Genomic DNA, 23,318 nt, shown 5'->3' with positions numbered 1-23,318 from the left:
ATTTAAAAATACACAAAAAGTGAAAGAATAAAACATTTATTTATTATACTGGGAACACTGGTCAAAGGCAGGTCTTCAGTCTGCTGGTCACACTGGGAGAACTCAATGACTTCTGAGACATCCTGGTTCACAGGCTAAAGCCAAGGATAAAAGAGAAATTATCCAAAAGTGTAATAGAAAATATATGTTTCCTCCACATTCAGAAAAAGACATTTTCAGCATGTTGGGCTCTGACTCGTAGCATCTTTATAGCTAAATACCGACATGGTGAAGCTGAGCTGGAAACAGACTGAAGAACAACAGCTCCAGCTCTGACCCTGACTGATCTTTCCTCACTAAATCCTCTGGTTTTTAATTAACTTCTCCTCCAACAGCGGTTTCTCATCAGCTCTCTCATTAGAAAACAGTATGAAAACTTTAGCTGCTAAGCTAACAATCAGCGGTTATTTCGGGCTAATTTAGCTACATAGGAAATATTTCTCGGTTGTTTAAAAGCGAATTTCTGGCTGCAAAGTAATTCTGATCTTTCATCCTTACCTGTGAAAGGTAATGCCAATGAATCCAGTTTGTTTCGTAAAACGGTTGAAACACACAGAACAGGACTTAAGGAGCTCCGATCCTCTGCTGCCACATGCAAGATGGCGGCGACGTAACGCAGGACTCAGCGCTCAGTGAGGGTCTAGTATTCATGTCATATCAGAAACAGTCACTGTTCCTGCGTATCGATAAAACAACTGGAACGTTTCTGACGGCAAATAACTTTGTGACAAAATCTGCCGCTGCATTTTTTAAATAATCAGGAAAAGCTTCTTCATTTGCTGACAGCTTAGTTTTAAGTTGGTTTTCTTTTAATTCAAGTCTTTTGAAATATTAAAAACTAGACATTTGCTGAAATTTTGTGTTTTTGCAGTAAAAATATTATGGTAAAAGCCAGACCACTAGATTTAGGAGGTTGCGTGATACAGAGAAAGATGCTGACCGCTCGCAGAGACCCGGTAGAACCCACCTGCACAGTCTCCAGAGAACATGTCCAGCGACGGCCGCAGCACGCATGGGTCCAGCGCCGGCACGCCGCGCAGCAGCAGACGGAGCAGCAGGGCGGCGACGCGCTGCGGCAGCAGCGACATCAGGAAGAGCGGCAGGTAGGCCAGGTAGCGCAGCTGGCACAGCACCGGGGTCATGACCTTTCCCTGCGGGCTCTGGGCCATCCGCTCAATGGTGGGGAACAGCAGCACGGCCTTCAGGACCTGCAGGAGGACGAGACGGGTCAGCGCGACCCGGACCTGACCCAGTTCTGGTTCCGGTTCCCGACCTCCAGCTCGGGGCTCCTCCTCATCATCTCCAGGATCATGTAGCAGCCAATGGAGTGGCCCACCAGAACCAATCGGGTTCCTCTGGGGACCCGGTCCTGGATGAAAGCCAGCTTGTGTCGGATCTGTCCGTCCAGACCGAACACGTCCTGTCGCGCCGCCGCCGCACCATCTGGACCCCAAGCAGACATAACCATCAGAACCGGGTCCGACCCACTTCTGCTGCTAGAACCAGGCCGGACCAACAAGGTTTTGAGGCCAGAACTGGACCTACCTTCTACGAGGTCCATGGAGTCCGGAGGAGCGCAGTGGCCGGCGTGGCTCACCGCCCAGACGGGCCTTCCCAGCAGGCCGTGCAGCGTCCGCATGAAGCTCTCATAGAAGCCCACGACCCCGGGGTTTCCTGTGGGGACAGGAAGTACTGGATCAGCTGATCTGGACCCCCAGCAGGAAGTTCTGACCCACCTGGGATGAGGAGCAGCAGCACTTTTTCTCCTGACAGCTGAAAAGAACCGACTTTCAGAACCTCGGTGGCTGCTCCGCTGCAGAAGAAAAACTCTGACTGGGTCTCCATCCTGGGCCTGCCGGAACCAGAACCTCCCGTTAGTCCGGTGTTCTGATCGGTCGGAACTCTTAAAGTTTTCGCTTTCAAACGGACGTTGTCGTCTTTGGACCAGATTCTCTGCAGAACCTGATCATGGTATTGATTCATTTATTGAATCCAGACAGGTTCTGGACGGGTTTGGACTCCCGGGTTCACCAGGAGACTTTGGACCAGAGAGAAATGATGGAGTTAAAGGTTCGCGTTATTCCAGCAGATTACTGAATGAACCTTTGATCTGATGTTATCAGCTTTTATTCGTCTGTGAATTCTGGATTGATTCTTGTACAAGAACCGGATCTCTTCCTGGAACAGTATGTTCTCCTTGGCCGTCAGTTACGGTTCTGATTCTGGTTCTGATTTTGCTACAGAACAATATTCCCTAAATAAATAATACAGAAGAAAGAAACTAAAGTAGCGAAACTGTCCCTGAACGCATCACCATGTCTAACAGCACCAACCCAGAGGTTCTCCCGGTTCTGGAGGAAACCTGGCGTTTGGACCGGTCCACCCGGAGTCTGCTCAGCCAATCTTGTAGAGCTTACCTGGTAAATACGGTCAAACGAGCTGGTCATCGATCATGATCGATCAGAGCGCTTCTTCCGCTCTCTACTGCTCTCTGATTGGCTAGCTAAGTTGTTGCGTTGCTGCGTTTGAGGCGCAGCAGAGACTCGGAATTTCTGCCGTCAGAACCAAAAGTGCCGAAGTCAGAAGATTCTGGATTTAATCAATTGATGTTAGACTATTCTAACACAAACCTACGTAGCTCCGCCCAGCAGCAGCAGGTCTCCTTCACAGGTGGAAACCCAGCGCGAGCGTCGTAGCGCTCATGTTGCGTTTATAGGCGGCTCGGAAAAACAGGTTACAACATGTTAACAACGGATTAAACAGTTTTAACTGCTGATAAAAGTGACAGAGGACACAAATATGGGAAGTGTGGAAGCCTCTACTGTGTCAAATTGACATAGGAATAACAGAGTTGGCCATTCTAAGGTAAAAACCGAGCGCATACAGTGTTCATGTTTTGTTTTGTTTTTTTCATCCAGACGTCTTCCCGCGCCCCCCCTGCAATGACACGGCGCCCCCCCTAGGGGGCGCGCCCCACAGTTTGGGGACCTCTGGACTAGCAGAAAATCCAGCTCATGGTCACGTGTTTCCCACAAAGCTGACGTTTCCATGGAGCACTGAGAGGTGCGCAAAGGTTTCTGAAAGAAGAACTGGATATCAGATGCGCCCCCTACTGGTAAAGAGCTAAAAAAATATATATATATATATAAAAAAAAAAAATCTTAGGATGCCGGTGTAACACCGGTTTGGTTCTGGTTCGGTTCTCCATATTGTGTTCCGAAACTTGACCTATCATTTTATTTTTCTCCACAAACCCAAACAGTTTTGGAGAGAAATAACAGTTGGAGCTTTACTGAATGACTACGCACCGTCTACGTCATCAGCATGGTTGTGTACTTGCGCCTGTTCTCTATCTGTTAGCCAAACGATAGCATACATGCAGCGGAGTTCAGTTCAGCACAAGTTATGACGAAAATAAGTCATTAAATTGTCTATAATATCACATAATATGATAACTAGATAGATATAGATGCGTTGTCGTGGTTTCAAAGTGTATTTAAAGCTGGTCTGGCTGCAGCTGCAGTCAATAAACAACACACCGTGTAAAACTCATTAACCTACTTAACGGCTAAGTCAGGATGTCACACAGCTGTTAATAACATGTATGATGATCTACGTCATGATTCTATGTTGATGATTAAATAAAATCATATGGTAATAACTGCTTATACATGTCTGAGCTAAGCGATGACTATCTGACAGAACACCCTCTCCAATCCAACACGACGATAAATAACATCTGGAATGTTTTTGAAGCTGTTTCAGTTTATTTTATTTAATTGAAAACTTTAACCAGAACTGAGGTGAAGCATTTCCCACGCAACACCCTCCACCCAGCAGGGGGCGCTATAAGTAGACTTGTCTTTATCTGACAGTGAAGTGTGGGATTGGAAAAATTTTAAAAACTTGTGGAAAAATGTAGAGCTGTGAATACTTGCGTAAGGAACTACTCATTGTTCATTAAAGGTCCATTAAATCTACCAAAAAAGACCCTAAAATGCATAAATTACAAAACTGAAACAGACTCGTACAGAAAATCATCCTGAAGATTACTGGACTGTACAGTTTTAGAAACATGAGACAAAACTGGAACACATGTTCTCATCATTCTATTTATTTATTCTGCCAAAGATAAAAACATGGATAATGTACCAACACGATCCAACAGGGACCTGGAGGAACCTGGATGTGAGGGATAGGGTTAGACAATGATTGGTTGGGCGTTCAGGGTCTGAGCAGAGTTGGCCATTCACTGAAGGACTTCCAGAGGAAAGGGAGAGGAACTTCTACATCCAGCTTCTCCTTCCCCACTCGGATGTGCGGCGCAGCACTCTGAGACACCGTCTTCATCACGTTCAGACTTTCGCTAACTGTCTGAGAGAGATTAGACTGTAATGTGCTGATGAAACCCTTGGTGGCGCTGTTCACTCTCTCCATGCTGAAGGCGCTGTAAGCCTCATGGACCTTCAGTTGGACAAGGTCTTTGTATGCAGAGACAAATGTCTGTGCTTGGTCTGTGTGCTGTCTAGAGAAGGTTCCGATCTTCCTGTGAACTAATTGGACCAGTGGGGAAAGCTTCAGGTTCTGATCTTCTACGTAAACACGGAGATGCTCTGCTTTCTCAGCCAGGAGCTGCAACACATCTTTAAGGGTCCTCTGAAGAAACTCCATGACATGATGGACCATAGCTACTACGTCTCTCTTCACAGTCTCCATGATCTTGTTTCCATCAAGAACAACATCAGTCCCGGGAATGGTGAATGCCGCCCACCTGATCTGCTCAGAAATCCCCTTCATGACGCTGGAAAACATCTCCATCATGGACATCTTCTCCCCTGATCCAGGAACAGATAAGGTTTTATTGTTGAGGAAGTCTCTGACCGGACATAGCAGAACGTCTGTACTGTGCCAGGTGTGCTTGAGGCCACCTCTGACCTCATCCATCAGGATGTCTGTAAGATTCAACATATCGGTGAACCTTAGGATGTCAGAAGCTTTCATATAGGTGTCCTTTCCTCGATCAGCAGTGGTTTGGACTGAGTCCTGCATCGTGCTGACAAAATCCTGAAACTCCCGGTGAATCTTCTCTATTAGATTGAGCACAGCGTTTCTCAGCTTCACAGAACCTCGGTTCAGGTCGAAGCCAAAGTGTGAGGTGTGGTACTTGTTGAGGAACTTGATCAGAGCATTGGTCATTAGAGGGATCCGGTCCTTGAAACCCATGATCAGATCGTTGACAGAGTCCCAACTCCATGATGTCTGCAGGACCAGCTTGTCCGAGTTCCTCAGCGATGCTTTGGCAGTGAGAATGTTGGTGTCCTGCCCAGGAGTGGACTGAAGAGGAGAGGAGAAACAACCTCAGCAACGTCAAAGTGTGGTTAGAAAGGAAGTGTGAGCATCAGAGAGGCTTACTAGATATCTGCTAAACACTTTTCCTTGCAGCTGTGACGAAGACCTTCGCTGAAGGTGAATACCCAGGAACCCGGCAGACGGAGACCACACGGATGCTGTGATGCTGTCCTTACGGGAGGCACAACGGACACTTGCGTCTGTGAACACCCGGCTGGTGATGTCGACATCTAGGGTATGACGAGACTCCCTGTGAAACAACCACAGTTAGAGCGGGTCCAGCAGGGAGAAGAACCGCTGCTCAGGTGAGACATCTGTAATTATAGACTGTTGACCTGAGGTTCCCTGCAAATGTCAGGAACCAGAGAACCATCAATGAGGTCACAGCCACAGAGCTACCCCATGTTGACTGGACCTCATTAAATGATGCTCACCAATAGCAGTGTTTTAATTAGTTACATGACCTCCACAAAGTAACATAACTGTTTCATTATTTCCTGCTCTTTTTTTTTATCTGTGAGCAATACATTCTCAGCAACATGTGAGTAAAGCTAAAGTTTGATCATTTATTAATGAAACAGTGGAAACATGTTAAAATGCAGCTCTTGCCATGAGTGGAGTCTTCCCAGAGGGGATTAGAAATCAGATTGAACATGTTTTTGCTGCAGGTAGGCAGAACATTACAGTCTTGATGTGCAAAGTTCTTCCTTAAAAGGTCAGAACCAGGCAGGATTTATTGTGTGAGTGGAGTAAAATGTGTAGTATGAAACAGAGTCAGGATTGTAACGTTTAATTCCTTGTCTACACTGAATGGTATGGCACAGATCAGTGCGGTTTGGTAAGGGGGAATGCAGTTCAAGTACAGGTTGATGCGACTTGGTAAGGGATCAGTAGCTCCACCCCAAACAGACTGTAACATTGTCCTATGGACCTACAACGGAAGGTGGCCCAGGAATGGTGTGATATGAGTCTTTTGCAAAAGTCGCCTTTACAATGGAAACAGACAAAATAGCATTCTGAACTACACAGTGGAAATAAGGCTTAATCCAGTGTTTCTCAACCTTTTTTGGGCCAGCGCCCCCCTAGCCTTTATCCAGGTCCCTCACCGCCCCCCACCAAAGAATTTGTAGGCTACTTTGCACTGACTATTATTTTATTATTAATATTACTATCACTATTGTAGATGTTTTGATTTGTATGCTTGTTTCTGTATTTATCATCAAAAATAATTTCCCAGAGAACAAAAAAATAATGGGAATAGAAATTATTTTTACAGGCGTCTATGAAAAATGCAATGAACATTCAAGTTAAAATCAGTAGGCCTAACAGCAGCCAATCAGAGTGGAAAAAATATTCTTGTTCTGTGCCATTTTCTAGTTGTAAAATATTCCACAAAATGAGCAGATAAAAGATGAACAAAATGACAGTTTAAACTTTGATCTATTTGGAAACCGACTGAGCTCTGCAACATTAAAACATGGATAGAACTGTAACTACATTAATCATAGCTCTTCTTCTCTTCAGTGTTTCTGTCGGTTTCTGGTGATGCAGCTCTGTGCTGCCTTCAGGAGAATGGGACATCAGAGTATCATCCATAAAACTTCACCCACATGGCATTTAGTGTGCAACCCAGAGCTTTCAGTGGAAAAACAAAAGTTCCAGGTCCTTTTATTGCCATACAAGTATGAGACAGAAACATCCCGGCCAGCATGCCTAGGTGGGCCCCATATTGGGTGGGCCCACATGGGTTTTCCCATTTAGGGCCCACGTAGGCTGTGGTCCTATATGGGCAAACCCATGTGGGGCCACTGTGGAACCCGTGGACAAATGCATATGGGAAGCATATGTCAGCCCTCCTTTCCCCCACATGGGGCCCACCTATTCATGCAGGGCAGGGTAGCAGGAGCGGAGCTGCGCCAGAAGCTACAAACACTGAATAGAAGGAGAAGAAGAGCTGCCATCGATACAGTTGCAGCCAAGCATGGTTTAATGTTACACAATACAGTTTTACCAAGTTGCTCAAAGTCTAAACTGGTATTGTTGTGCATATAAGGTGTAAAGTTTACCTTCGACCAAACGCCCCCCAAAGGAATCCCAGCGCCCCCCTTTTGTAAAAATTTCTGCCAGCGCCCCCTGCCGTCCTCTGAACGCCCCCTGGGGGGCGGTACCGCCCACGTTGAGAACTGCTAGACTAGATGAAGGACATTCGTCGTAATGAGGATAGTTTGGATTATTCTCCCCAAAGAGATACAGAATATGTTGGGTAATAATGATTACTGTTGGGAGAGATTATCCCAATTCATTCCTCTACAGCTAACAGCAGAGCAGGGAGTCATGACGTCAAACACCAACCTGAGTGGACGGTCCAACACATACTGCCAGTTCATGTTTCCATCCTTGTGGGTCAACCTGCCGTTCCCATTTAGCTGAAGCATCTCATCGTCATATCTAACAACTGCAGAGGCTGGAAAAACAACCAGAGATAAGAACATGAGAGAAGATATTTCAGGGACCATAGAGGAATCATGTCTGTCCTACCAGTGAGATCATACTCCATGAAGACCAAGGTGGACGTGCAGCTGGAGCTGACGGAACTTTCGAGGACAGGGTCCTTGTTGCTCACAGAGACAGTAGTTGATACTTTGTAGATAGGAGAGGAAATATTTAAAGTGGCACTTAGGGTACCAAAGGATGGGATGAAGATGCTAGAAGGAAGATGTAGAACAACTTCTGGGATTTCCACTCTTTGTTCTGGGATGACCATCGTAGGCATTTTGAAGTTTGAGATGTGACTCGTGATATTGTGCAGACTGATGGTGAGATCTCCAATGGTGATGGATTTGGGTAAGGTGAAAGGAGACACTCTGATGTCAAACTGTGGAATCTTGAAGGACAGGAAGGACATCTTGTCCCGGAGATACTCAGTGTTAATGTCATAACTGGGCACTGATATGACAGGCAGGCCGGGGAGCTTGATGTTGAAAGCTTTGGTGGTGATCAGTTTAGGGATGTTCAGGTTCTTTGGATCCACTGTGAAGGACTCTATATCCAAGCTGGTAAACGGGACATGAAAGGCAGGAACGAGGACTGCAGGAGGAAGTTGGACCTGATCTGGGACCACCACATCTTCTAATCTCATATCGATATTCCTGATGGAGTGAGGGATTTCTTTCAGCCAGGAAGGCAGAGTGATGCTAAATGCTGGAAGATGGAACATGATACTGTCTTCCAGAAGATGAGCTGGTATTTGGTAGTCATAGCCATCCGTGTTTTTTGTGTAGACAACAGCAGAAGAGAAGTTCAAAAACTGAACATCATCGATGTTTGACACTTCATCAAATCCGAGCACGTCCCACAGCGTCCTCTGATAAACAGGAAGTCTGATGGACATCAGGAAGGCCAGGTTCCCCCCGACCGACCCAGAAAAAGTCATGCCTGCTTCAGATCCTTCGTTGAAGATATTCCACTCAGAACCATGAATGACTGATCCCAGATGTTCTTCCAGACTCCAGGAGAATGATTGCTTCTCAGAACTGATAACGATGTTTATCTCCTGACTGAGACCGGCGTCGGCCAAACTGCTCAACTGATCCGCTTCACACTTCACTTTAGTCTTGAAAGTTTTTAAAGGAACTAAATCCAGCTCCGCCCCAACAACATATGTTCCACTCATGGATAAATGTCTAATCTGAACATTGTTGTTGCTTTTACACTGAACTGTTGTGAAAACCTGGCGTAGGGAAACAACAGAGGCGACTGTGTTCTCCAAATCAACCAAGAATAGGTTGCGGCTTAGGCTTCGTTTCCTCTTCTCCTGCTGGTTCATCTTTAAGCTCAGGGAAGTCTGGCTGGTGGTACGCAGACCATTAACACTGATGTGGAAGGTTTTCCTATTTTCCAGATTGCCTGCAATATCAAACATGTTCACTGTCATTATGTCTGACTTTCCTTGAGCAGAAGATTCCAGTAACACATGAGAGGACAGTGCTTCGAGGTTCCAGGTCATGTCAACACTTCCTTTGCCTACAGATGCAATCTGGGGAACATTAAACATGTAGCTCAGCTTTTTCTTGGACACAAGACTCAGCTTGGTTCTGGTGTTCCCACTGAGATTCTGACTCATTTCCATTTGGAAGAAGGGAAGTTGAATCTTTACAGAGCTGGCTGCAGAAGTTTCCATGCTCCTCTTGGTGAGGCTAACAGAACATTCATGGTTGGCCTTAATGTTGCTGTGCTCTAAGGTGACAGTGGAAGCCAGTTTTAATCCCCTCGTCCTTGTCAAACTGGTGGTCCCATCCAGTTTTCCATTCAGAACATCAAACACAGACACAGACAATGCACCGAAGCGAGCGATGATGTCCGACTCGTTGTAAAGGCCTGCGTTAGCATTCAAGGTGATAACAGTGGATTTAAAGGAGAAGTCGTAGGTTATGTTGCCCATTGCTGGGATCACCACGATGTCCTGTACAGCAGGCAGGGTGAAACTGGGCAGCCTGATTTCACCCAAAGTTTCTGGAACATGGATGATAGGAGGCCTGAAAGATGGGAGCACAAAGGTGTAGGACGGTACAGAGAATCCCAGAGCAGGGACTCTGAAGCTCGCTGTGCTGACCTCCTTTGGAACAAAGTAACTGAATGCTGGCATCTCTGCTCTGAAAGCAGAGACCTGGATGTCCAGAAAGGGAATTTTGTATCCAGGGACCCTGAAGATCTTTGGTGGAAGACTGGATGTGTTGATTTTGTGTTTGATGTACTGTGCTCTTGCTTCATGGTATGAATCTTTCAGAAGTGTGACCACTTTGTCTCTGCAAGCTTCAAATTGACCCTGGATGATTTCAAAGTTGTCGTTGATTGCACTGTAGATTGGTTCAAGGTGCAACTCAAAGCAGTGTGAGTCTGGGTTCTTGTGGTACTGGAACTTCAGGTCCATGTCAAATAACTGTTGAGGGTTGATAAGCCAGGATTTCAAGCCACCATCTTCCCATAGAGAAAAGTCTCTAAGCCCAGGGGTCTGGATTTGGAAATAAGATAAAGTCATTTCTGGGATAGAGAGAGGAATGGTCAGAAACTCCAAATTAGCCTCTCCCTCTGCTCTGGACTGGAGGTAGATGTTCTTCTCATCGTTTTCTGCTGTAAGGTTGTGGCTGTATTTGTACTGATTGAATCTCACTAAAGCAAACCAACATGTGCTCTGCCTCTCCGAGTTTATCACGACACCATAATCATTCTCAAGGTCCACCTTACCGGTGAGTTTTAGGGGGAGCAAAACTTTGGAGTTCACCTTGTTCTTAACATCAACAATAATCTCAAATGGCTGGGCTCTGAATTCCCAGGAGTTGGACATGGTTCCTGCCAGACCTCCAGTGAGTTCAGCCTCATGGGAGACTATCAGTGCAGCATTCAGGTCTGCAACGTCAGCCTCTCCTTTTAAAAACAGAATGCTGGTTTTCGCAAATGGGGTTTTGGACTCACATTGAGCTTTTACAGCAATATGGCTTAAGAGGGCCGATTCAACAGTCAGTGTGTGCTTTGACTTCAAAGCCTGGTAGTCTATGTCTCCTACACATGTAAGCTTTGCAGTGTTAAAGTCAACTTTCAGTTCTACATTAGTTCTGTGGGTACCTTCATCAAAGAAGTCTTGAATGGACCACTTCCCAGTACCGCTAGTTTCACCAGTCACAGTAACCCCAAAGGGGTCCATTTTTGCTGTCATGCTTTGCTTCAGTGATGCTTGACTGGAAGCTTCTAGTGTTGGGATGTCCAGTTTGTGATTATAAGATGTTTCTATTACTGCAGATACTCCACTCTCCAGTGACAGAACTACACTACCAACCAGGTCAGCTGTGTAAAACTGAGTGGTGACTATGGTGGTAGACTTGGCAAAACTCTCTTCAGGAGAACCAAGAAGTGCCAGAGATCCTTCATGGTCAACTGAGAAGGCAACGTGTGTAGCCTTCAAGGTCTGTGTGAATTGGAGGCTCTCCATTCTTGGAGCCTCCAGCTGAGTTTCGACTTCAAAGATGTGCTCCAAGACTTTGACTGGTGATTTAGCATGAGAAGTAAATATGGCTGTAAACTTTGGGTTTGACAAATCTGTAGTAGAATTCTCAATTTTGAATTTGTTAATAAGAACATACTTTGGAAAAGAAAGACTAAATTCTCCATGGAGTTTTCCAAACACTAGGAAGCAAATGTCAGTGGGAATCTCTGGAAATGTCACATCAGGATTTGTAAGCATTTCCATCCCAGAGTCCTGCAGATTTAGTTTGGGAATGCTAATAGCTGGAAATTTTATTTCAGTAAGAACGATGTCTGGGAAGGTGATGTCTGGCAGCTCAGACAAGTAAAGAACTTTTAAGTTGCCAAAGATGTCTTCCAGGTCAGGCATTTGAATCTGAAACCCTCGGATGTCATCAATGATTGCCACTATCTTGGTCTTGATCTTATTCAAGTCTATGACGAAAGCAGGGATGGTACATGAACTGAGGATGGTGAATTCAGGTACAGATATTTGGGCTGGAATGGTAATTTCCTGCAATTTATTGAGGTTGATGGTGAATCCTGGTATTTCCAGGTCTGTAAAAGGGACAGTAAAAGTGGAGACTTCAATGTCAGCTCTTTTGATTTGATCCAGAACTCCTTCCATCGCCTGCTTCATCTGGTCAACAACCTTATCACTAGCCATTGTCTTCATCCACTCCATGAGTCCATCAAAGTGGGCAGAAAAGAAGGTAACTATGTTTCTGTAGGAGTCACTTGCTCTCTGGAGGTAGACCTGGATTTCATCTCTAATGTCCATGTCTAGAATCCGTTGCCTCATGTCCTCCAGAATGTCCTGAACTTTCAGTTTGACATCATTGTAAAACGCAGTGTCAATCACATCCTTCACCTTCTTCAAGGCATCGGCCACTTTGGTGTTTTTCAGTTCATCCAGATAGGTATAGATAGAATTTTGAATTTCTCTGAAAAACTGCCTAACAGCCTCAATCTTCTTCACAATCTCATACTTATTGATTTCATTGTTCAGGTAATCCGTCAGTTCAACAATCTTAATATTTGACTCATCAACAAATGAGCTGTAGTCAAAATCCTTCATTGATTCAACTATTGAGGAAATGCATTCATTAAAGTCATCAATGCTGTTTTTAAAGTCAATTTCTCTCATCTTGTCTATCACACTGTTTAGACAGTCCATCATTTTATTGTAAATAATTTCAAGTTTGATGGATTTTAGAGCTGTAACGATTGACTGCACAGTTTCTTCAATCTTCCATTCTCTGATAAGAACCACTGCTTGATCCATTAGGTCCTTGAAAATATTATCAATTTCATATTTTAAAAGAGTATCTTTGCAGTATGAGTACACTGTATTTAGCTTGTTGGGGATTTCATATTCATCGAACCAGTTGATGATTACCTCATTCATCGATTCCATCACTCTTGCTATCTCTAACACTGGGATTTGATAGGAAAGCTGCTGCACATACGAATCCCAGTCAAATGACAACAAGAAGTTCTTCACAACTTCCACAAACTGGGAAAGGTTGAAATCCTCCAGGTTATTTTTCAGCTCAGACAGTTTTTCCCTGATTGTCTCCAGGATGTCATATTTTATATCAAGATCATGCAGAAATGCTGCACTGCTTTCCCTGAGCTTCTGTAAGTCCATTTGTCTGATGACATCCTCCATGAAATCAAGTGTTCTCACAAGCCACGGCTTAATTTGGTATTTTGCATCAAAGGCATGAAGCTGATCTCCAATATATGAAAATATGGTCGTTATTTTATCGGTCAGATGCCCAGCATTGATGTAGTCCTCAGATGAAGAGATGAAGTCATGTACCTTTGTAACTATGTCTACAATATTTTTTTCTAAGATCTGTCTCATATTGGTCACACCAAGCTCCAAGTCATCCATTGTTACAGTGAACTCATTGATCAAGTAATCAAGTCTTTCTTTTATTTTACCAACTTTGTTCTCCAAGTCAAGATTTCTCATGAATCTCTTCACTCGTATTGGCAGCTGATCTAAGTTGGCTCTGAAGTCAGTGATGATCTGATTGATGTTTGCATTTTCTATTAACTGTCGGAGGGATTCTAAAGCTCGGATGACCGTCATCTTAAAGTGCTCAGGAAAGCTCTCAATGAACGGGATCTCAATGATATGACAGTCACTGTTTTTGTCGTACTTTAGGAAGCCAGCCATAGTGAACGTTTGTGGTTCTGGTTTAGACCCCTCGTATCTGCTGAGAAGGTCTGTTAGGGCCACTCCTGATAACTCAAGTCCAACCTTCTCAGGATTATTGTAAGCATTGATGCTCTGCTCATAGGCATGGTTGTTCACTTTGGAGTTCACTTTCCAGTCCAAAGATTGGTCTTTTGGAGTTAAGAGACCTTCAAACTTGTTGCTGAAGCTAGTTAAAGACTCTCTAGCAGGAAGTCTGTGAGTGGTCGATACCCGGCAGTCATGTGACCATCCAAGAGCTAGTGGGGTGGTTTTAACCAACAACGTGCTGAAAAGCTGTCCGCTGTGCTTCCCATGGAGATTTAGTTCTCCAGCACTGTCCATAGATGAATCAATAGCCAGACTAAAAGGCAATGCCTGAATGTGAAGGTATCCACTGAAACGTAAAGGTTCAGAACTTAACTTCGCCTCACACTTTGAGTTGGAGGAAAGTCCAGCAAATTCAAGTTCACAGCTATGATTTAAATGTGCATCCATTATGTTTCCAGATGTACTGTACTTCATTGAACCTGACCAATCTTTGTAGGTGAGTTCATAGGTATGTTTGATATTTTCTTCTTCTCTGAAAGCTCCAGTCAGTGTTCCCCTGAGATCTGCCTTAAGGGGCTCAAGCTTCATGTGGTCTTCCTTGTCCAAATTGAGGTCATAAAATCTGAGTTTGTTGTTGATGTCAACTCCCAGAATGAATGGTTTCGCATCAACCTTGAAGTTTTGCCTGTAGTAAAGATCTTCACAGATGAAGTTCTCCATCTTGGACCGGAGGGATAAAGTCCAGAGAGTGAGGGTCAATTTATGGCTGTTTTCTGTCAACATCTGCCTCAGGGTTCCCTTCATGTTACCAGAGAAAGTCAGGGCCCTTCTGTTCAGCACAACATTTATGCTGTTTGCTGTGGCTGCATCGTAAGCATGACCTTTAAGGTCACCATACAAAGAAGCCTCTGAAGGAGTGATTTTACCTCCAAATCCAAGTTCTCCTCTGCCTTCCTCAGCCATCACCTTGGTAGATGAGGAATAGGATGCTCCATTGACATCAATTGCACCATCAAAGATGTTCTCCACTGTGACAGGGCTGCACTGAATGTTGTTGATTCCACTGAAGCTTAGACCATCTCTTCCAGCTCTTACAGATGCTTTATGCAAAGCCCGACCCACTTCAAAGGTGAGGGAGCCTTCAGAGTTAACCTCGAGCCCGTTTGAACCCAGGGACCCAGTTATGAGTGAGTATACCCGACTGTTGTCATCGTCTGCCTGAGACTCAATTCTGATGATTAGCATCCGGCTTGATACACCAAGCTCAACAATGTTATTTAGGGATTTCCCCAATGCCAACCCAACAGCACTGCACTTCAGGGACAGTTGTGCATCTTTGTACTTGAGCTCTGCGACATGCTTAAAGACATCTCTCTGGGTACTGGTTTTAGATACAATATTCAACTCCGAGTTTGCATAAAGTCCTCGGATCACATTTTGAAACTGGATGAAGGGGGAGTCAAAGCGTAAGATGGACTCTCCTCTTCCTTCTCGAGCCAGAGGACGCAGATTGTAGCTGTGGCTATAAGAGGTGTTGGTGTGAAAAGAAGCTATTTTGAGTAGTCCAGTAAGATCACCATCTCCTGAAACTTCATCCGAATTCAGAGTAGAAGTGGACTGAGCAGAGTAGTGGAGAGAGGTTTGAAGGCCCAACGGACTGAAGGCCTCTAACTTGTAATTGGCTTGAGCGTTCAGTTTCTCCGTCACTCTTAAGGTTTCAGTAATGCTGAAGCTGCTGTCAATGAAGATGTGGCTGAAAGAACAGTTGAGAAGATACTTGAGATTGTCTTCAGCTCTTCCTGATATCATCCCAACCCCTAGAAGCAGGCAGAGAGAAAATATACAGAAACCTGGTATTTAGTATCCTCAGGAAAACACCTCAACAACACAATACACCGTTTTAAAAAGAGAGTTTACCTTCAAGTTCATATGAAAGTAACCGTATTGGGGACTGAGCCATGGCCTTGTACCGTGCTATGTAGCTAGGAATATCTACAGTGCTGTTGCCTCCAGAGATCGACCCTTCCCAGCTGTACAAGTTGCTGTGGATCTTGGCCGATGCTTCAGCCAGTCCAAGAAGAGGAATGGAGAGATCCAAAGAGGTTGGTACTCTGAATGATGGGAGTACAAAATTTTTAGCTGGGATATATAACCCAATCTGTGGTAACTCTATGACTGGAAAGGACAAAGTCTTTGGAAGATTCAGCTCCTCTGATGTGTTGCCTCCAAGTGGAAGAGGGAGACTGATGATTGCCTTTTCTTTGTTGAACTGGTATCGAAACAAACTGTCCCTGTTAAAATCAAATCAGGCACAAATTATGAGATGGAATGAAATTATTATTGATATTTAAGACACTTCAGATTTTTGTTTGAAAGACTTACAACTGCAGAAACAGTTTCTCAGGCAGGGGCGGCAACATGAGGTCTGAGATGCTCCTCTTACTCCGAAGATTTGCAAGAGAAGGGAACTGAGTCATCAGTTTGTCCAGCCAGTTGTTGCCTGCCTTCAGAGACAAATGAATGATAATTTGTCAAAGAAAGAGGTCAACTCTATAATTTTATTGAGGTTTTCCTGTGTAAAGAGAGGAGGATGGAGTTTGTCTAAACATTCAGAAAGTGAGTATGATATGCTTTATTCTTATTTCTTTTACCACCGTAGGCTGTAGTGTAGATGTTTGGAGTAGTCCAAACTGGATTTCTTGTTTTAATAACTACAGTATTCACTCTCAATCATTAGTAGGTTAACTGGTAAACACTGCTGCATAAATTATGTAGCCCTCTCTCACGCTCCCCTGTCTCTCTGGAGCGTCTCATAAACATCCTGCTGCAGTACAATGGTGAACATATGAAAATATATCATAATGAAATGTCCATAAGGTCTTAGCTGTGGATACTACGCCGTTAGGGTCCGTGCTGTCACTCAGGTCCATTTAGAGCACTTGGAAACCCGATAACCTTATGCTGAACAGACTTGTAATACCAAACCTTGTTTTTGTTCACTTTGAATTGCCTTGTTGCTGAAAATATGCTACATAAATAAAACTACCTTACCTTCACTATAGTATTGGTGGCTTGTATAATTGTAACATTATAGAGGTGGATTAAACCAGTAAACCCCACTGAAGGACCAGATACCAAATACACGGCCTGCCACACTTGAGAGTTTTCTGGACTAAAAACAACAAAATATTTGCTGACATGAATAAACATTTGAACCTCGATCCCTTTGGTGACTATGTGACGCAGCTTCATGTCAGTCTTTGCCACTTTCTGCTCCAACATATCATCGATGAGCTTCTGGAGCTGCATGTGACGATCTTCTGCATGTGGAATCATCTTTTTTATCTCTGCAGTCAGGTCTGTTCTCAGTTCCAGCTGGACTTTATCTTCATCTGAGTAAGGAAAATCCAAACAATACTCCACTATGCAGATAATATAAGGTTTTAAAACCAGAATAATTCAGACACCAGTGAAAAATACCATATTTTAGAGAAGCTTTCTGTTGGAATGAAGCTGCAGAGAGGTGAAGGACTGATTCCAAGTCCATCAGCACATTTTCCTCATTTTTCAGGGTTGCAGTGATGGATGCATCTGTTTCCAGAGACGGGATGTCCATCTGGAGCTGCATCATGACCTCCTTCATCATTTCATGTCTGCATTTAAGATAAGAGCATGGACGCTTGCAGCAGAGCACCATGAACTGCTGAGCATTGGTTTCCTGCAGAGTTTTCAGGGACTGACCTGGCACGTCCTGCTAGAGAGAACAGTGTGACGTTCCTGTTGGTCACGTCAATGCTGAAGTGTCTCGTCTTCCGCCCGTCTCCATCCATCCGGGTTACAGCCAGGCTGACAGTCGCCTCCACGTCACAGGCAGGAATGAGCAGCTCAGCGGAAAAGGTGTTTTCATTCTGGTTGTAATTGACAGATGCAGTAGCCTCCGTTGGTTCTTCACCTAAATGCAGAAAAACTTTAACTCATCTCTTGGGTTTCATCAGAACTATAGAAACAAGCAGTTTCAAAATAAAATGTATTGACTCCGAGACGTCTGTCAGAAAACTGCTCAGAGGTTTCTACTAGCTTTTAGGCCACAGCTTCACTACTATGGATATTTATAAATCCCGAGTCCACGTGGTTTGTAGTCTCTGACTCCAGTTAAATGTGACAGGAGATTCGATGTTAATATTCAGAAATGACCTCAGCGCAGCCTGAAGGAGGAGTTCTTCCCACCCATTTAAAGAAAAACTGCTGTAATACCTGTGGAGCACCAGCAGGTGGTGATCATGATGACAATAGAGGTTGCACCAATTAGTCGATTCTTTTCTCTGCAATGACTTTTTTCTGGGCCAGTTGACTAGTCGCAATCACATGACAAAACAGATTTTTCCAAGGAAATGAAAGGTGGACTAGGTGAGTTCGTCAGAAAGCTGAAATTGTATAAAAATATAAATAAAATGCGCATCGGGCGGAGGAGGAGCAGCAGGAGGAGCAGCAGGAGGAGCAGCAGGAGGAGCAGCAGGAGGAGCAGCAGGAGGCTTCGTTGAATTCAACTGTAACCAAACGGGATCCGTTCATAAGTTTGGTTTGTGATGTTCCAAAAGCACCGTTGTGGTCAGTGTGATAATTTGACTCCTATATGAGTAGCTGTCCAGAGGTCATCAGTATGAGTCAGTGTTTGGAAAAAAAAAAGTCAGATCCGATTTTGTGCAACGAACTTTTCTCCACTGCTCACGAAGAATGATCTGTTTATTGCTCTTTTAATTCTGCATAATAGACTCAGTAAAAGCGGGAGAAGGGGAGGGGGGCAATATTTGCAGTGAAAATAGCTGATAAAGCCTCCAAGTAGTTGTGAAGGGTTTTGCGCTTACGTCACTATGACGTCACCGCGACTAGTCGACATCGACTCGACTATTATCATGATGTAGTCGACCTTAAAAAATATGTAGTTGTTCAAAAACCGTAGATGACAATAACCCAGTGACTCCCAAACCCCCTTCGCAGCGTTTCCCATCCCTGGTCCTCCACACACTGCCCTTCATGTTTGAGGTGTTTCTTTGTTTCAGACAGGTGATTTCAGTTGACAGGCGTTTGTTGAACTGCAATCAGCCGAATCAGACAAATTACAATCACCTTATAAATTACAGCAGGGAAACATCTAGAACATGCAGAGCAGACCAGGGATAGGAAACACTGCCCTAAGGGACCACAGAGTTCAGACAGACATCCTCATACTTATTATTATTGCAACTAGGACTAATGGGTAGTCTTCAAACTGGACTGTTTTGCATTTGCAGCAACACCCCATTAACTCCATCAGAACCCAGAGGACGGCTCGCATTGCAGCCGTCAGTCCTGAAAGTTTCAGATTCTGGATCCAAGATGTAATGAGCCCATCTGAACGGTTACATCAGTGGGTGGACCGGTACCTTCTGCCCTCAGGGTGAGCTTTAGGGATTTCACTTTGTGTTGGCCCTTTCTGCCCTCCCTCAGGGTCTCGTCGCTGATGGAGGCCGTGTATTCGGAAACCTTCCTTGTGGGCTGGAGCTCAACTGCAAACCTTCAACGAGTGACAACAGTTTGACTTTCTTAGTTTATCTGTGTAAAATTTAATAGAAGGTAAAATTAAATAAATGTGTGTTTCTTGAAGCCATTGTGTCTGGAGCAGAGGTTCATCTTACATAGCATCTCCAGTCAGAGGGAAGGAAGGTGCCTCTTCCACAGAGGAAGTGTTGGTGTAGCTGACCACTGTGCAGAGGTTGAGTCCTTTAAGCAGAGGCTGGCAGTCAGTGAGGTCGACCCGGTCCTCCACCAGAGATGGCACCGGCTTAGTTTGTCCGGATGAGATGGATAGCAGCTTGTTGCTTCATCCAGACACCAAGAGAAGAGAGAATGAACACCAGAACACCAACCAGAGGAAGAACTTCAGTTGCTTCATCAGAGCTGCTGCTGACCTGACGCTGAGCAGTGGACGGTTGGACTTTGGAGCTGGGATGGACAGTTCAACCTGGTTCTTCTTCACAGTCACTTTGGCCTGAAATGAGCTCTCATGGTAGAGGTTAGTCAGCATCTCAGTTCCTGCTTCCACGTAGTCTGGAAGGTGAACACCCATATGGGTGATAAACTCCAGACCTCCTGAAGGCATGAAGGACATGCCAGTCTGCAGAAAGGAAGAAAGAAGCATGTGAAGCATGTAGAAGCAGGAAATCCTGATGATGAAGAAAACAGGCTCTACCACTGTGGAGGGGGTCAGGCCTCCTCTGGCGCCGGCGGCAAACACTCCAGACAAGGAGAACTTGAGAGGAAAACCAGAGGCAGTGGGGAGAGAGAAGGAAGTCTCCATGAAGACGTAGTGGAGAAACATCTCGTTTTCGGTGCTGGAGGTCAGCTTGGAGAAGGCCTGATGGTGACGCAACACAAGGTAGATGAAAGGCAGAGAAATGTTCTAGTTTCGTTCTGGTCTCTGAAAGGGGGTACATACTTTCAAAAGTTCTGTAAATCATGCGACTATGACAACATTCAGAAATGTAGCCTGACTATTTTCATCCTGGACTGATAAATTAAGACAGTCCCTAAAACAGAAGTGCATCATCCCAATAAATACTGAAGTATTTCTACAACTTTCTGGATAAAATTTGGCCTGGAGGAGGGAAGTGTAAGGTCAGCCAGGTGAGTCTTAAAATCTTATGAAAATTAAATATTTATCTTCAAAAACACACTGTTCTACCTGAAAGGTAACTTCTAAATCAGGCTCCATCAACCAAACCAGCTGCTTCGTATCCAAACCATGACAAATTAACATCATGGAGTAAATGATCAAAGCATGAAACATTGCATAGTTAATCACAGCAGAAGTTATTGGTGGAGGTCAAGAACACATTGAAGGCAGCTCCGCCTTTCAACCACTAGAGAAGAAAGGCGGCATTTCAGCCATAAGTTTTCCCACCTAGTGTGGAACCGCAACTTTTCCTTTCTGTCATTACTCGGCTTTAACAAGACGTCTCTACCTGCAGATGATCTGTGTGAGAATAGTCGGGTTTGTTGAGACAATCTATTGACTGGGTCATTTTGGTAAAGAGTCAGTGAAGCCAGTCTGACCTGTGCAGGTAGTTCTCTGATGAAGACATGGTAGTACATGAACAGAGTCTTGAACATTTTTCTCATTTCACTCATCTTCATATAGCCGATTTCATCGCCCAGCAGCCGGAGGAAGGCAGTGGCTTCAGGAGCTGCAGAGACCTGGAAGTCATGAAGGAGCTGCCGGAAGCGGTCTTTGATTGCCTTCAGATGAACTTCGGGAACCTGAGGAGACATCAGCAGCATTGACTTCATTGAAATCCTCATACAGAAGCCTTAATGAGGCGATGACCCCAACAGTTGCTGCCACCTGTCTCCTCTTTCTGCCTGGACCAGGGGCAATCCTGTCCAAAACTCCTCGGAGCATCGGAGCTCTGTCCCCTACAAACTTCATCAGCCTGGAGAAAGACTCGAGTAGGAAACCCTTCTCCCCAAAAAGAGCCTCGACTGTCGGCTCAAATCCTGCTCCTTCAAGCCCAACCTGGAAGGACACTTCCTGGTGAACAATCTTTCTCTTTCTGGGTTTTTTTTATCATGAAGAACTGATCTGCTGTCACCAACCTCAAACATATCAACGCTTCGATCGTAGGCCTTCAGAGATGCCTCCAGCTTTATTTCCTTGGGCAGCGTGTCCCCGCTGTCGAAGATGACGTTGCTCTGGACCGAACCCAGCGGGGAGCTGAGCATGTAGTTCTTGGACAAACCATTAAACATGGTGTTGGTGGATGACGGTTTGTCCTGCAGAGCTGCCCCAATAAGCTCTCTGAGTCTGGACACAGAGACATCACGTTTAGAAACCATCTCACCGCCTGGACGATCAGTTCCTCCCAGTGAAATGGGCACATTACAATTTATTTAGCATTAAAAAAAAACAAAACAAAACAAAAAAAACAACGAACTGGACTCAAAGGATTGGAAGAAGCACCAGAACTGATTGTTGTCCTCAATGATTAGATTAAATTATAATCAGCCTGGAGCTTGTTTACTGCCAAGTCTGACTGGGTTCTAAAAGACTCGGAGGTCCCACCAACATCCTGGGTTCAACAGCAGAACAACCGGACCTGCAGAGGATCAATCAACCGGGTTAAATGAAAACAATTAAAATATTCATTTAGTGAAGACTGGAGGAACATCTTAGCGGAGAGCAAGGCTGTTCTGGTTAAATTTAAGGTCCAGTATTTTGAAGGGTCTTGGAGGGAAGGGTTAGAATAGGTCAAAAGTCATATCTCAGGTGTTCTGTGCTCTACTCCAGTCAGTCTAGCTTTAGCATTTATTGATGATTTCCTCCTACCAAAACCAGAAGATCCTCAGAAAGGATCCTGATAAATATGAATCCGGCCATGTTTGGAGATGTAATCTGATTACTCACTCAGGTTTCTTATCACCAGAGTTCTGGATGTTTTTTAGGTGAGAGAGCACAAAACTCTTTAGCTGCCCATCCTTCTCGTCCAGCAGGCCACTGCAGATCTCCCTGATGAGGCCGGAGTCTGGGTCCTTCATCAGCACCAGGTACGCTGCCAGGCGTCTGTCAGCAGGACTCTGGGGGTCCTGGTACGTCTCCAGCAGGGAGCGCCGAATCTGTGCCAGACCAAATATTCAGAGCTCTTGTAACAACAGCAACATTTTCTGCTAAAAAGCCAAATAACCCAGATCATGTTTGATGCATGAGGAGTTCCACCTCAGCAGTAATGTCCATCAGCCTGAAGGCCTGGATAGCTGCCTTCTGATTGGATAAGGGAACATCTGGTTTCCTCATGCATCGCAGAATCGAGAAGATGAGTGATGGGCTGGCGTCCTGCATGGCCCGACCCATAACACCAACAACCTGCAGGAGAGGAAGAATCACACTCCACCAGCTGGTGTGGCTCTACGTCCGATGCTTGTGGAGCTTCGCTCACCCTGAGGACCAGGAAGGCCTCCTCTGTGGGATCTGGAGCGGGGTCCCGGTCAGGGTCCCGTATTTCCTCTGAGCAGTCGTTTAGGATCGTCTCCATGAACTTTGACACCTCAGTGATCTCTGGAGTAACCTCTCCCTGATAGAAACTGTAAGCAAACATTTATAACCTTCAAATCTCCAGCTGCAACACACAACCGTGTTACAGCTGGAGACGTTAGCATTAGCATCAAACCTGTTGCTTTCATAGCATTTTGATAAAAATGTTCTCTAAAGTTATTAGACTCAGACTGACAACCTATGACCGTTAGGGTGAATGTTAACATGAACATTAACATTAGCATGTGTGTTAGCATTAAATTTTGCATGATGAGACAGACCCAAACAGTCCAAAACGAGCAGGCAGCAAATGAACCTGGAGCTAAGCTAGTGACTGGTAGCAACTGACCTGACAATGTGACTGTAGCCGAGAGCTGAAGCCGACACAGGACAAAACCCGTCCCTTAAAATACGGAACCGTCCCGTATTTGGCTGCTAAATGTAGCGAAATGGTCCCCGAGTACTTTATATCAGTGGTCCTCAACCCCCGGTCCACGGACCGGTACTGGTCCGTGGACCAATTGGTACTGGGCCGCGCAAAAAAAAAATCCGTTTTATGTGTTATTTGAGTCTGGAGGATCTTTTATTTTT

At 44.8% G+C, this 23,318-nt stretch overlaps 2 protein-coding genes across 4 annotated transcripts in view; both read right to left on the bottom strand.

Annotated features, from left to right (window-relative positions):
- Positions 1–551: 551 nt before the first annotated feature.
- Positions 552–2,651, bottom strand: ldah (lipid droplet associated hydrolase). 3 transcript variants are annotated; one of them, XM_015023354.1, is made up of 5 exons: positions 2,457–2,651; positions 1,776–1,891; positions 1,585–1,713; positions 1,313–1,482; positions 552–1,247 (listed from the first exon to the last, which is right to left on the bottom strand). In XM_015023354.1, the coding sequence occupies exons 2-5, from the start codon at positions 1,882–1,884 to the stop codon at positions 945–947; spliced, it is 711 nt and encodes a 236-aa protein (XP_014878840.1). In that variant the 5' UTR covers positions 1,885–1,891; positions 2,457–2,651; the 3' UTR covers positions 552–944. The 3 variants fall into 3 exon arrangements, with proteins under 3 accessions (XP_014878840.1, XP_014878842.1, XP_014878839.1); XM_015023356.1 differs by lacking the exon at positions 1,776–1,891; XM_015023353.1 differs by lacking the exon at positions 2,457–2,651 and having other exon boundaries at positions 1,776–2,118.
- Positions 2,652–4,133: 1,482 nt separating this feature from the next.
- Positions 4,134–23,318, bottom strand: part of apoba (apolipoprotein Ba) — a 29,615-nt gene continuing 10,430 nt past the window's right edge. The window contains exons 10-28 of the mRNA XM_015023349.1: positions 22,633–22,777; positions 22,413–22,559; positions 22,104–22,312; positions 21,296–21,503; positions 21,045–21,215; positions 20,756–20,959; positions 19,893–20,057; positions 19,612–19,817; positions 19,339–19,521; positions 19,087–19,217; positions 17,405–17,615; positions 17,144–17,316; positions 16,880–17,055; positions 16,046–16,167; positions 15,581–15,954; positions 7,927–15,480; positions 7,741–7,852; positions 5,452–5,638; positions 4,134–5,373 (exon numbers count right to left, since the gene is read on the bottom strand). Of these exons, the coding sequence (XP_014878835.1) occupies positions 4,264–5,373; positions 5,452–5,638; positions 7,741–7,852; positions 7,927–15,480; positions 15,581–15,954; positions 16,046–16,167; positions 16,880–17,055; positions 17,144–17,316; positions 17,405–17,615; positions 19,087–19,217; positions 19,339–19,521; positions 19,612–19,817; positions 19,893–20,057; positions 20,756–20,959; positions 21,045–21,215; positions 21,296–21,503; positions 22,104–22,312; positions 22,413–22,559; positions 22,633–22,777 (11,788 nt within the window). The 3' untranslated portion in view covers positions 4,134–4,263. The remainder of the gene's footprint in view (positions 5,374–5,451; positions 5,639–7,740; positions 7,853–7,926; positions 15,481–15,580; positions 15,955–16,045; positions 16,168–16,879; positions 17,056–17,143; positions 17,317–17,404; positions 17,616–19,086; positions 19,218–19,338; positions 19,522–19,611; positions 19,818–19,892; positions 20,058–20,755; positions 20,960–21,044; positions 21,216–21,295; positions 21,504–22,103; positions 22,313–22,412; positions 22,560–22,632; positions 22,778–23,318) is intronic.

This window comes from Poecilia latipinna, unplaced genomic scaffold, assembly GCF_001443285.1.
Source record: "Poecilia latipinna isolate Pla-1442-1.1 unplaced genomic scaffold, P_latipinna-1.0 Scaffold3283, whole genome shotgun sequence".
Lineage (NCBI taxonomy): Eukaryota > Metazoa > Chordata > Actinopteri > Cyprinodontiformes > Poeciliidae > Poecilia > Poecilia latipinna.
This window is presented reverse-complemented; position numbering and strand designations above follow the sequence as displayed.

Bases quoted from the DNA above. Each gene is read 5' to 3' on its own strand.
- ldah (XM_015023353.1), bottom strand. From the start codon at position 2,022: ATGAATCAATACCATGATCAGGTTCTGCAGAGAATCTGGTCCAAAGAC. The intron at 1,714-1,775 runs GTGGGTCAGAAC...CTGTCCCCACAG, and splicing joins GCTGCTGCTCCTCATCCCAG to GAAACCCCGGGGTCGTGGGC. The intron at 1,483-1,584 runs GTAGGTCCAGTT...CTTGGGGTCCAG, and splicing joins CTCCATGGACCTCGTAGAAG to ATGGTGCGGCGGCGGCGCGA.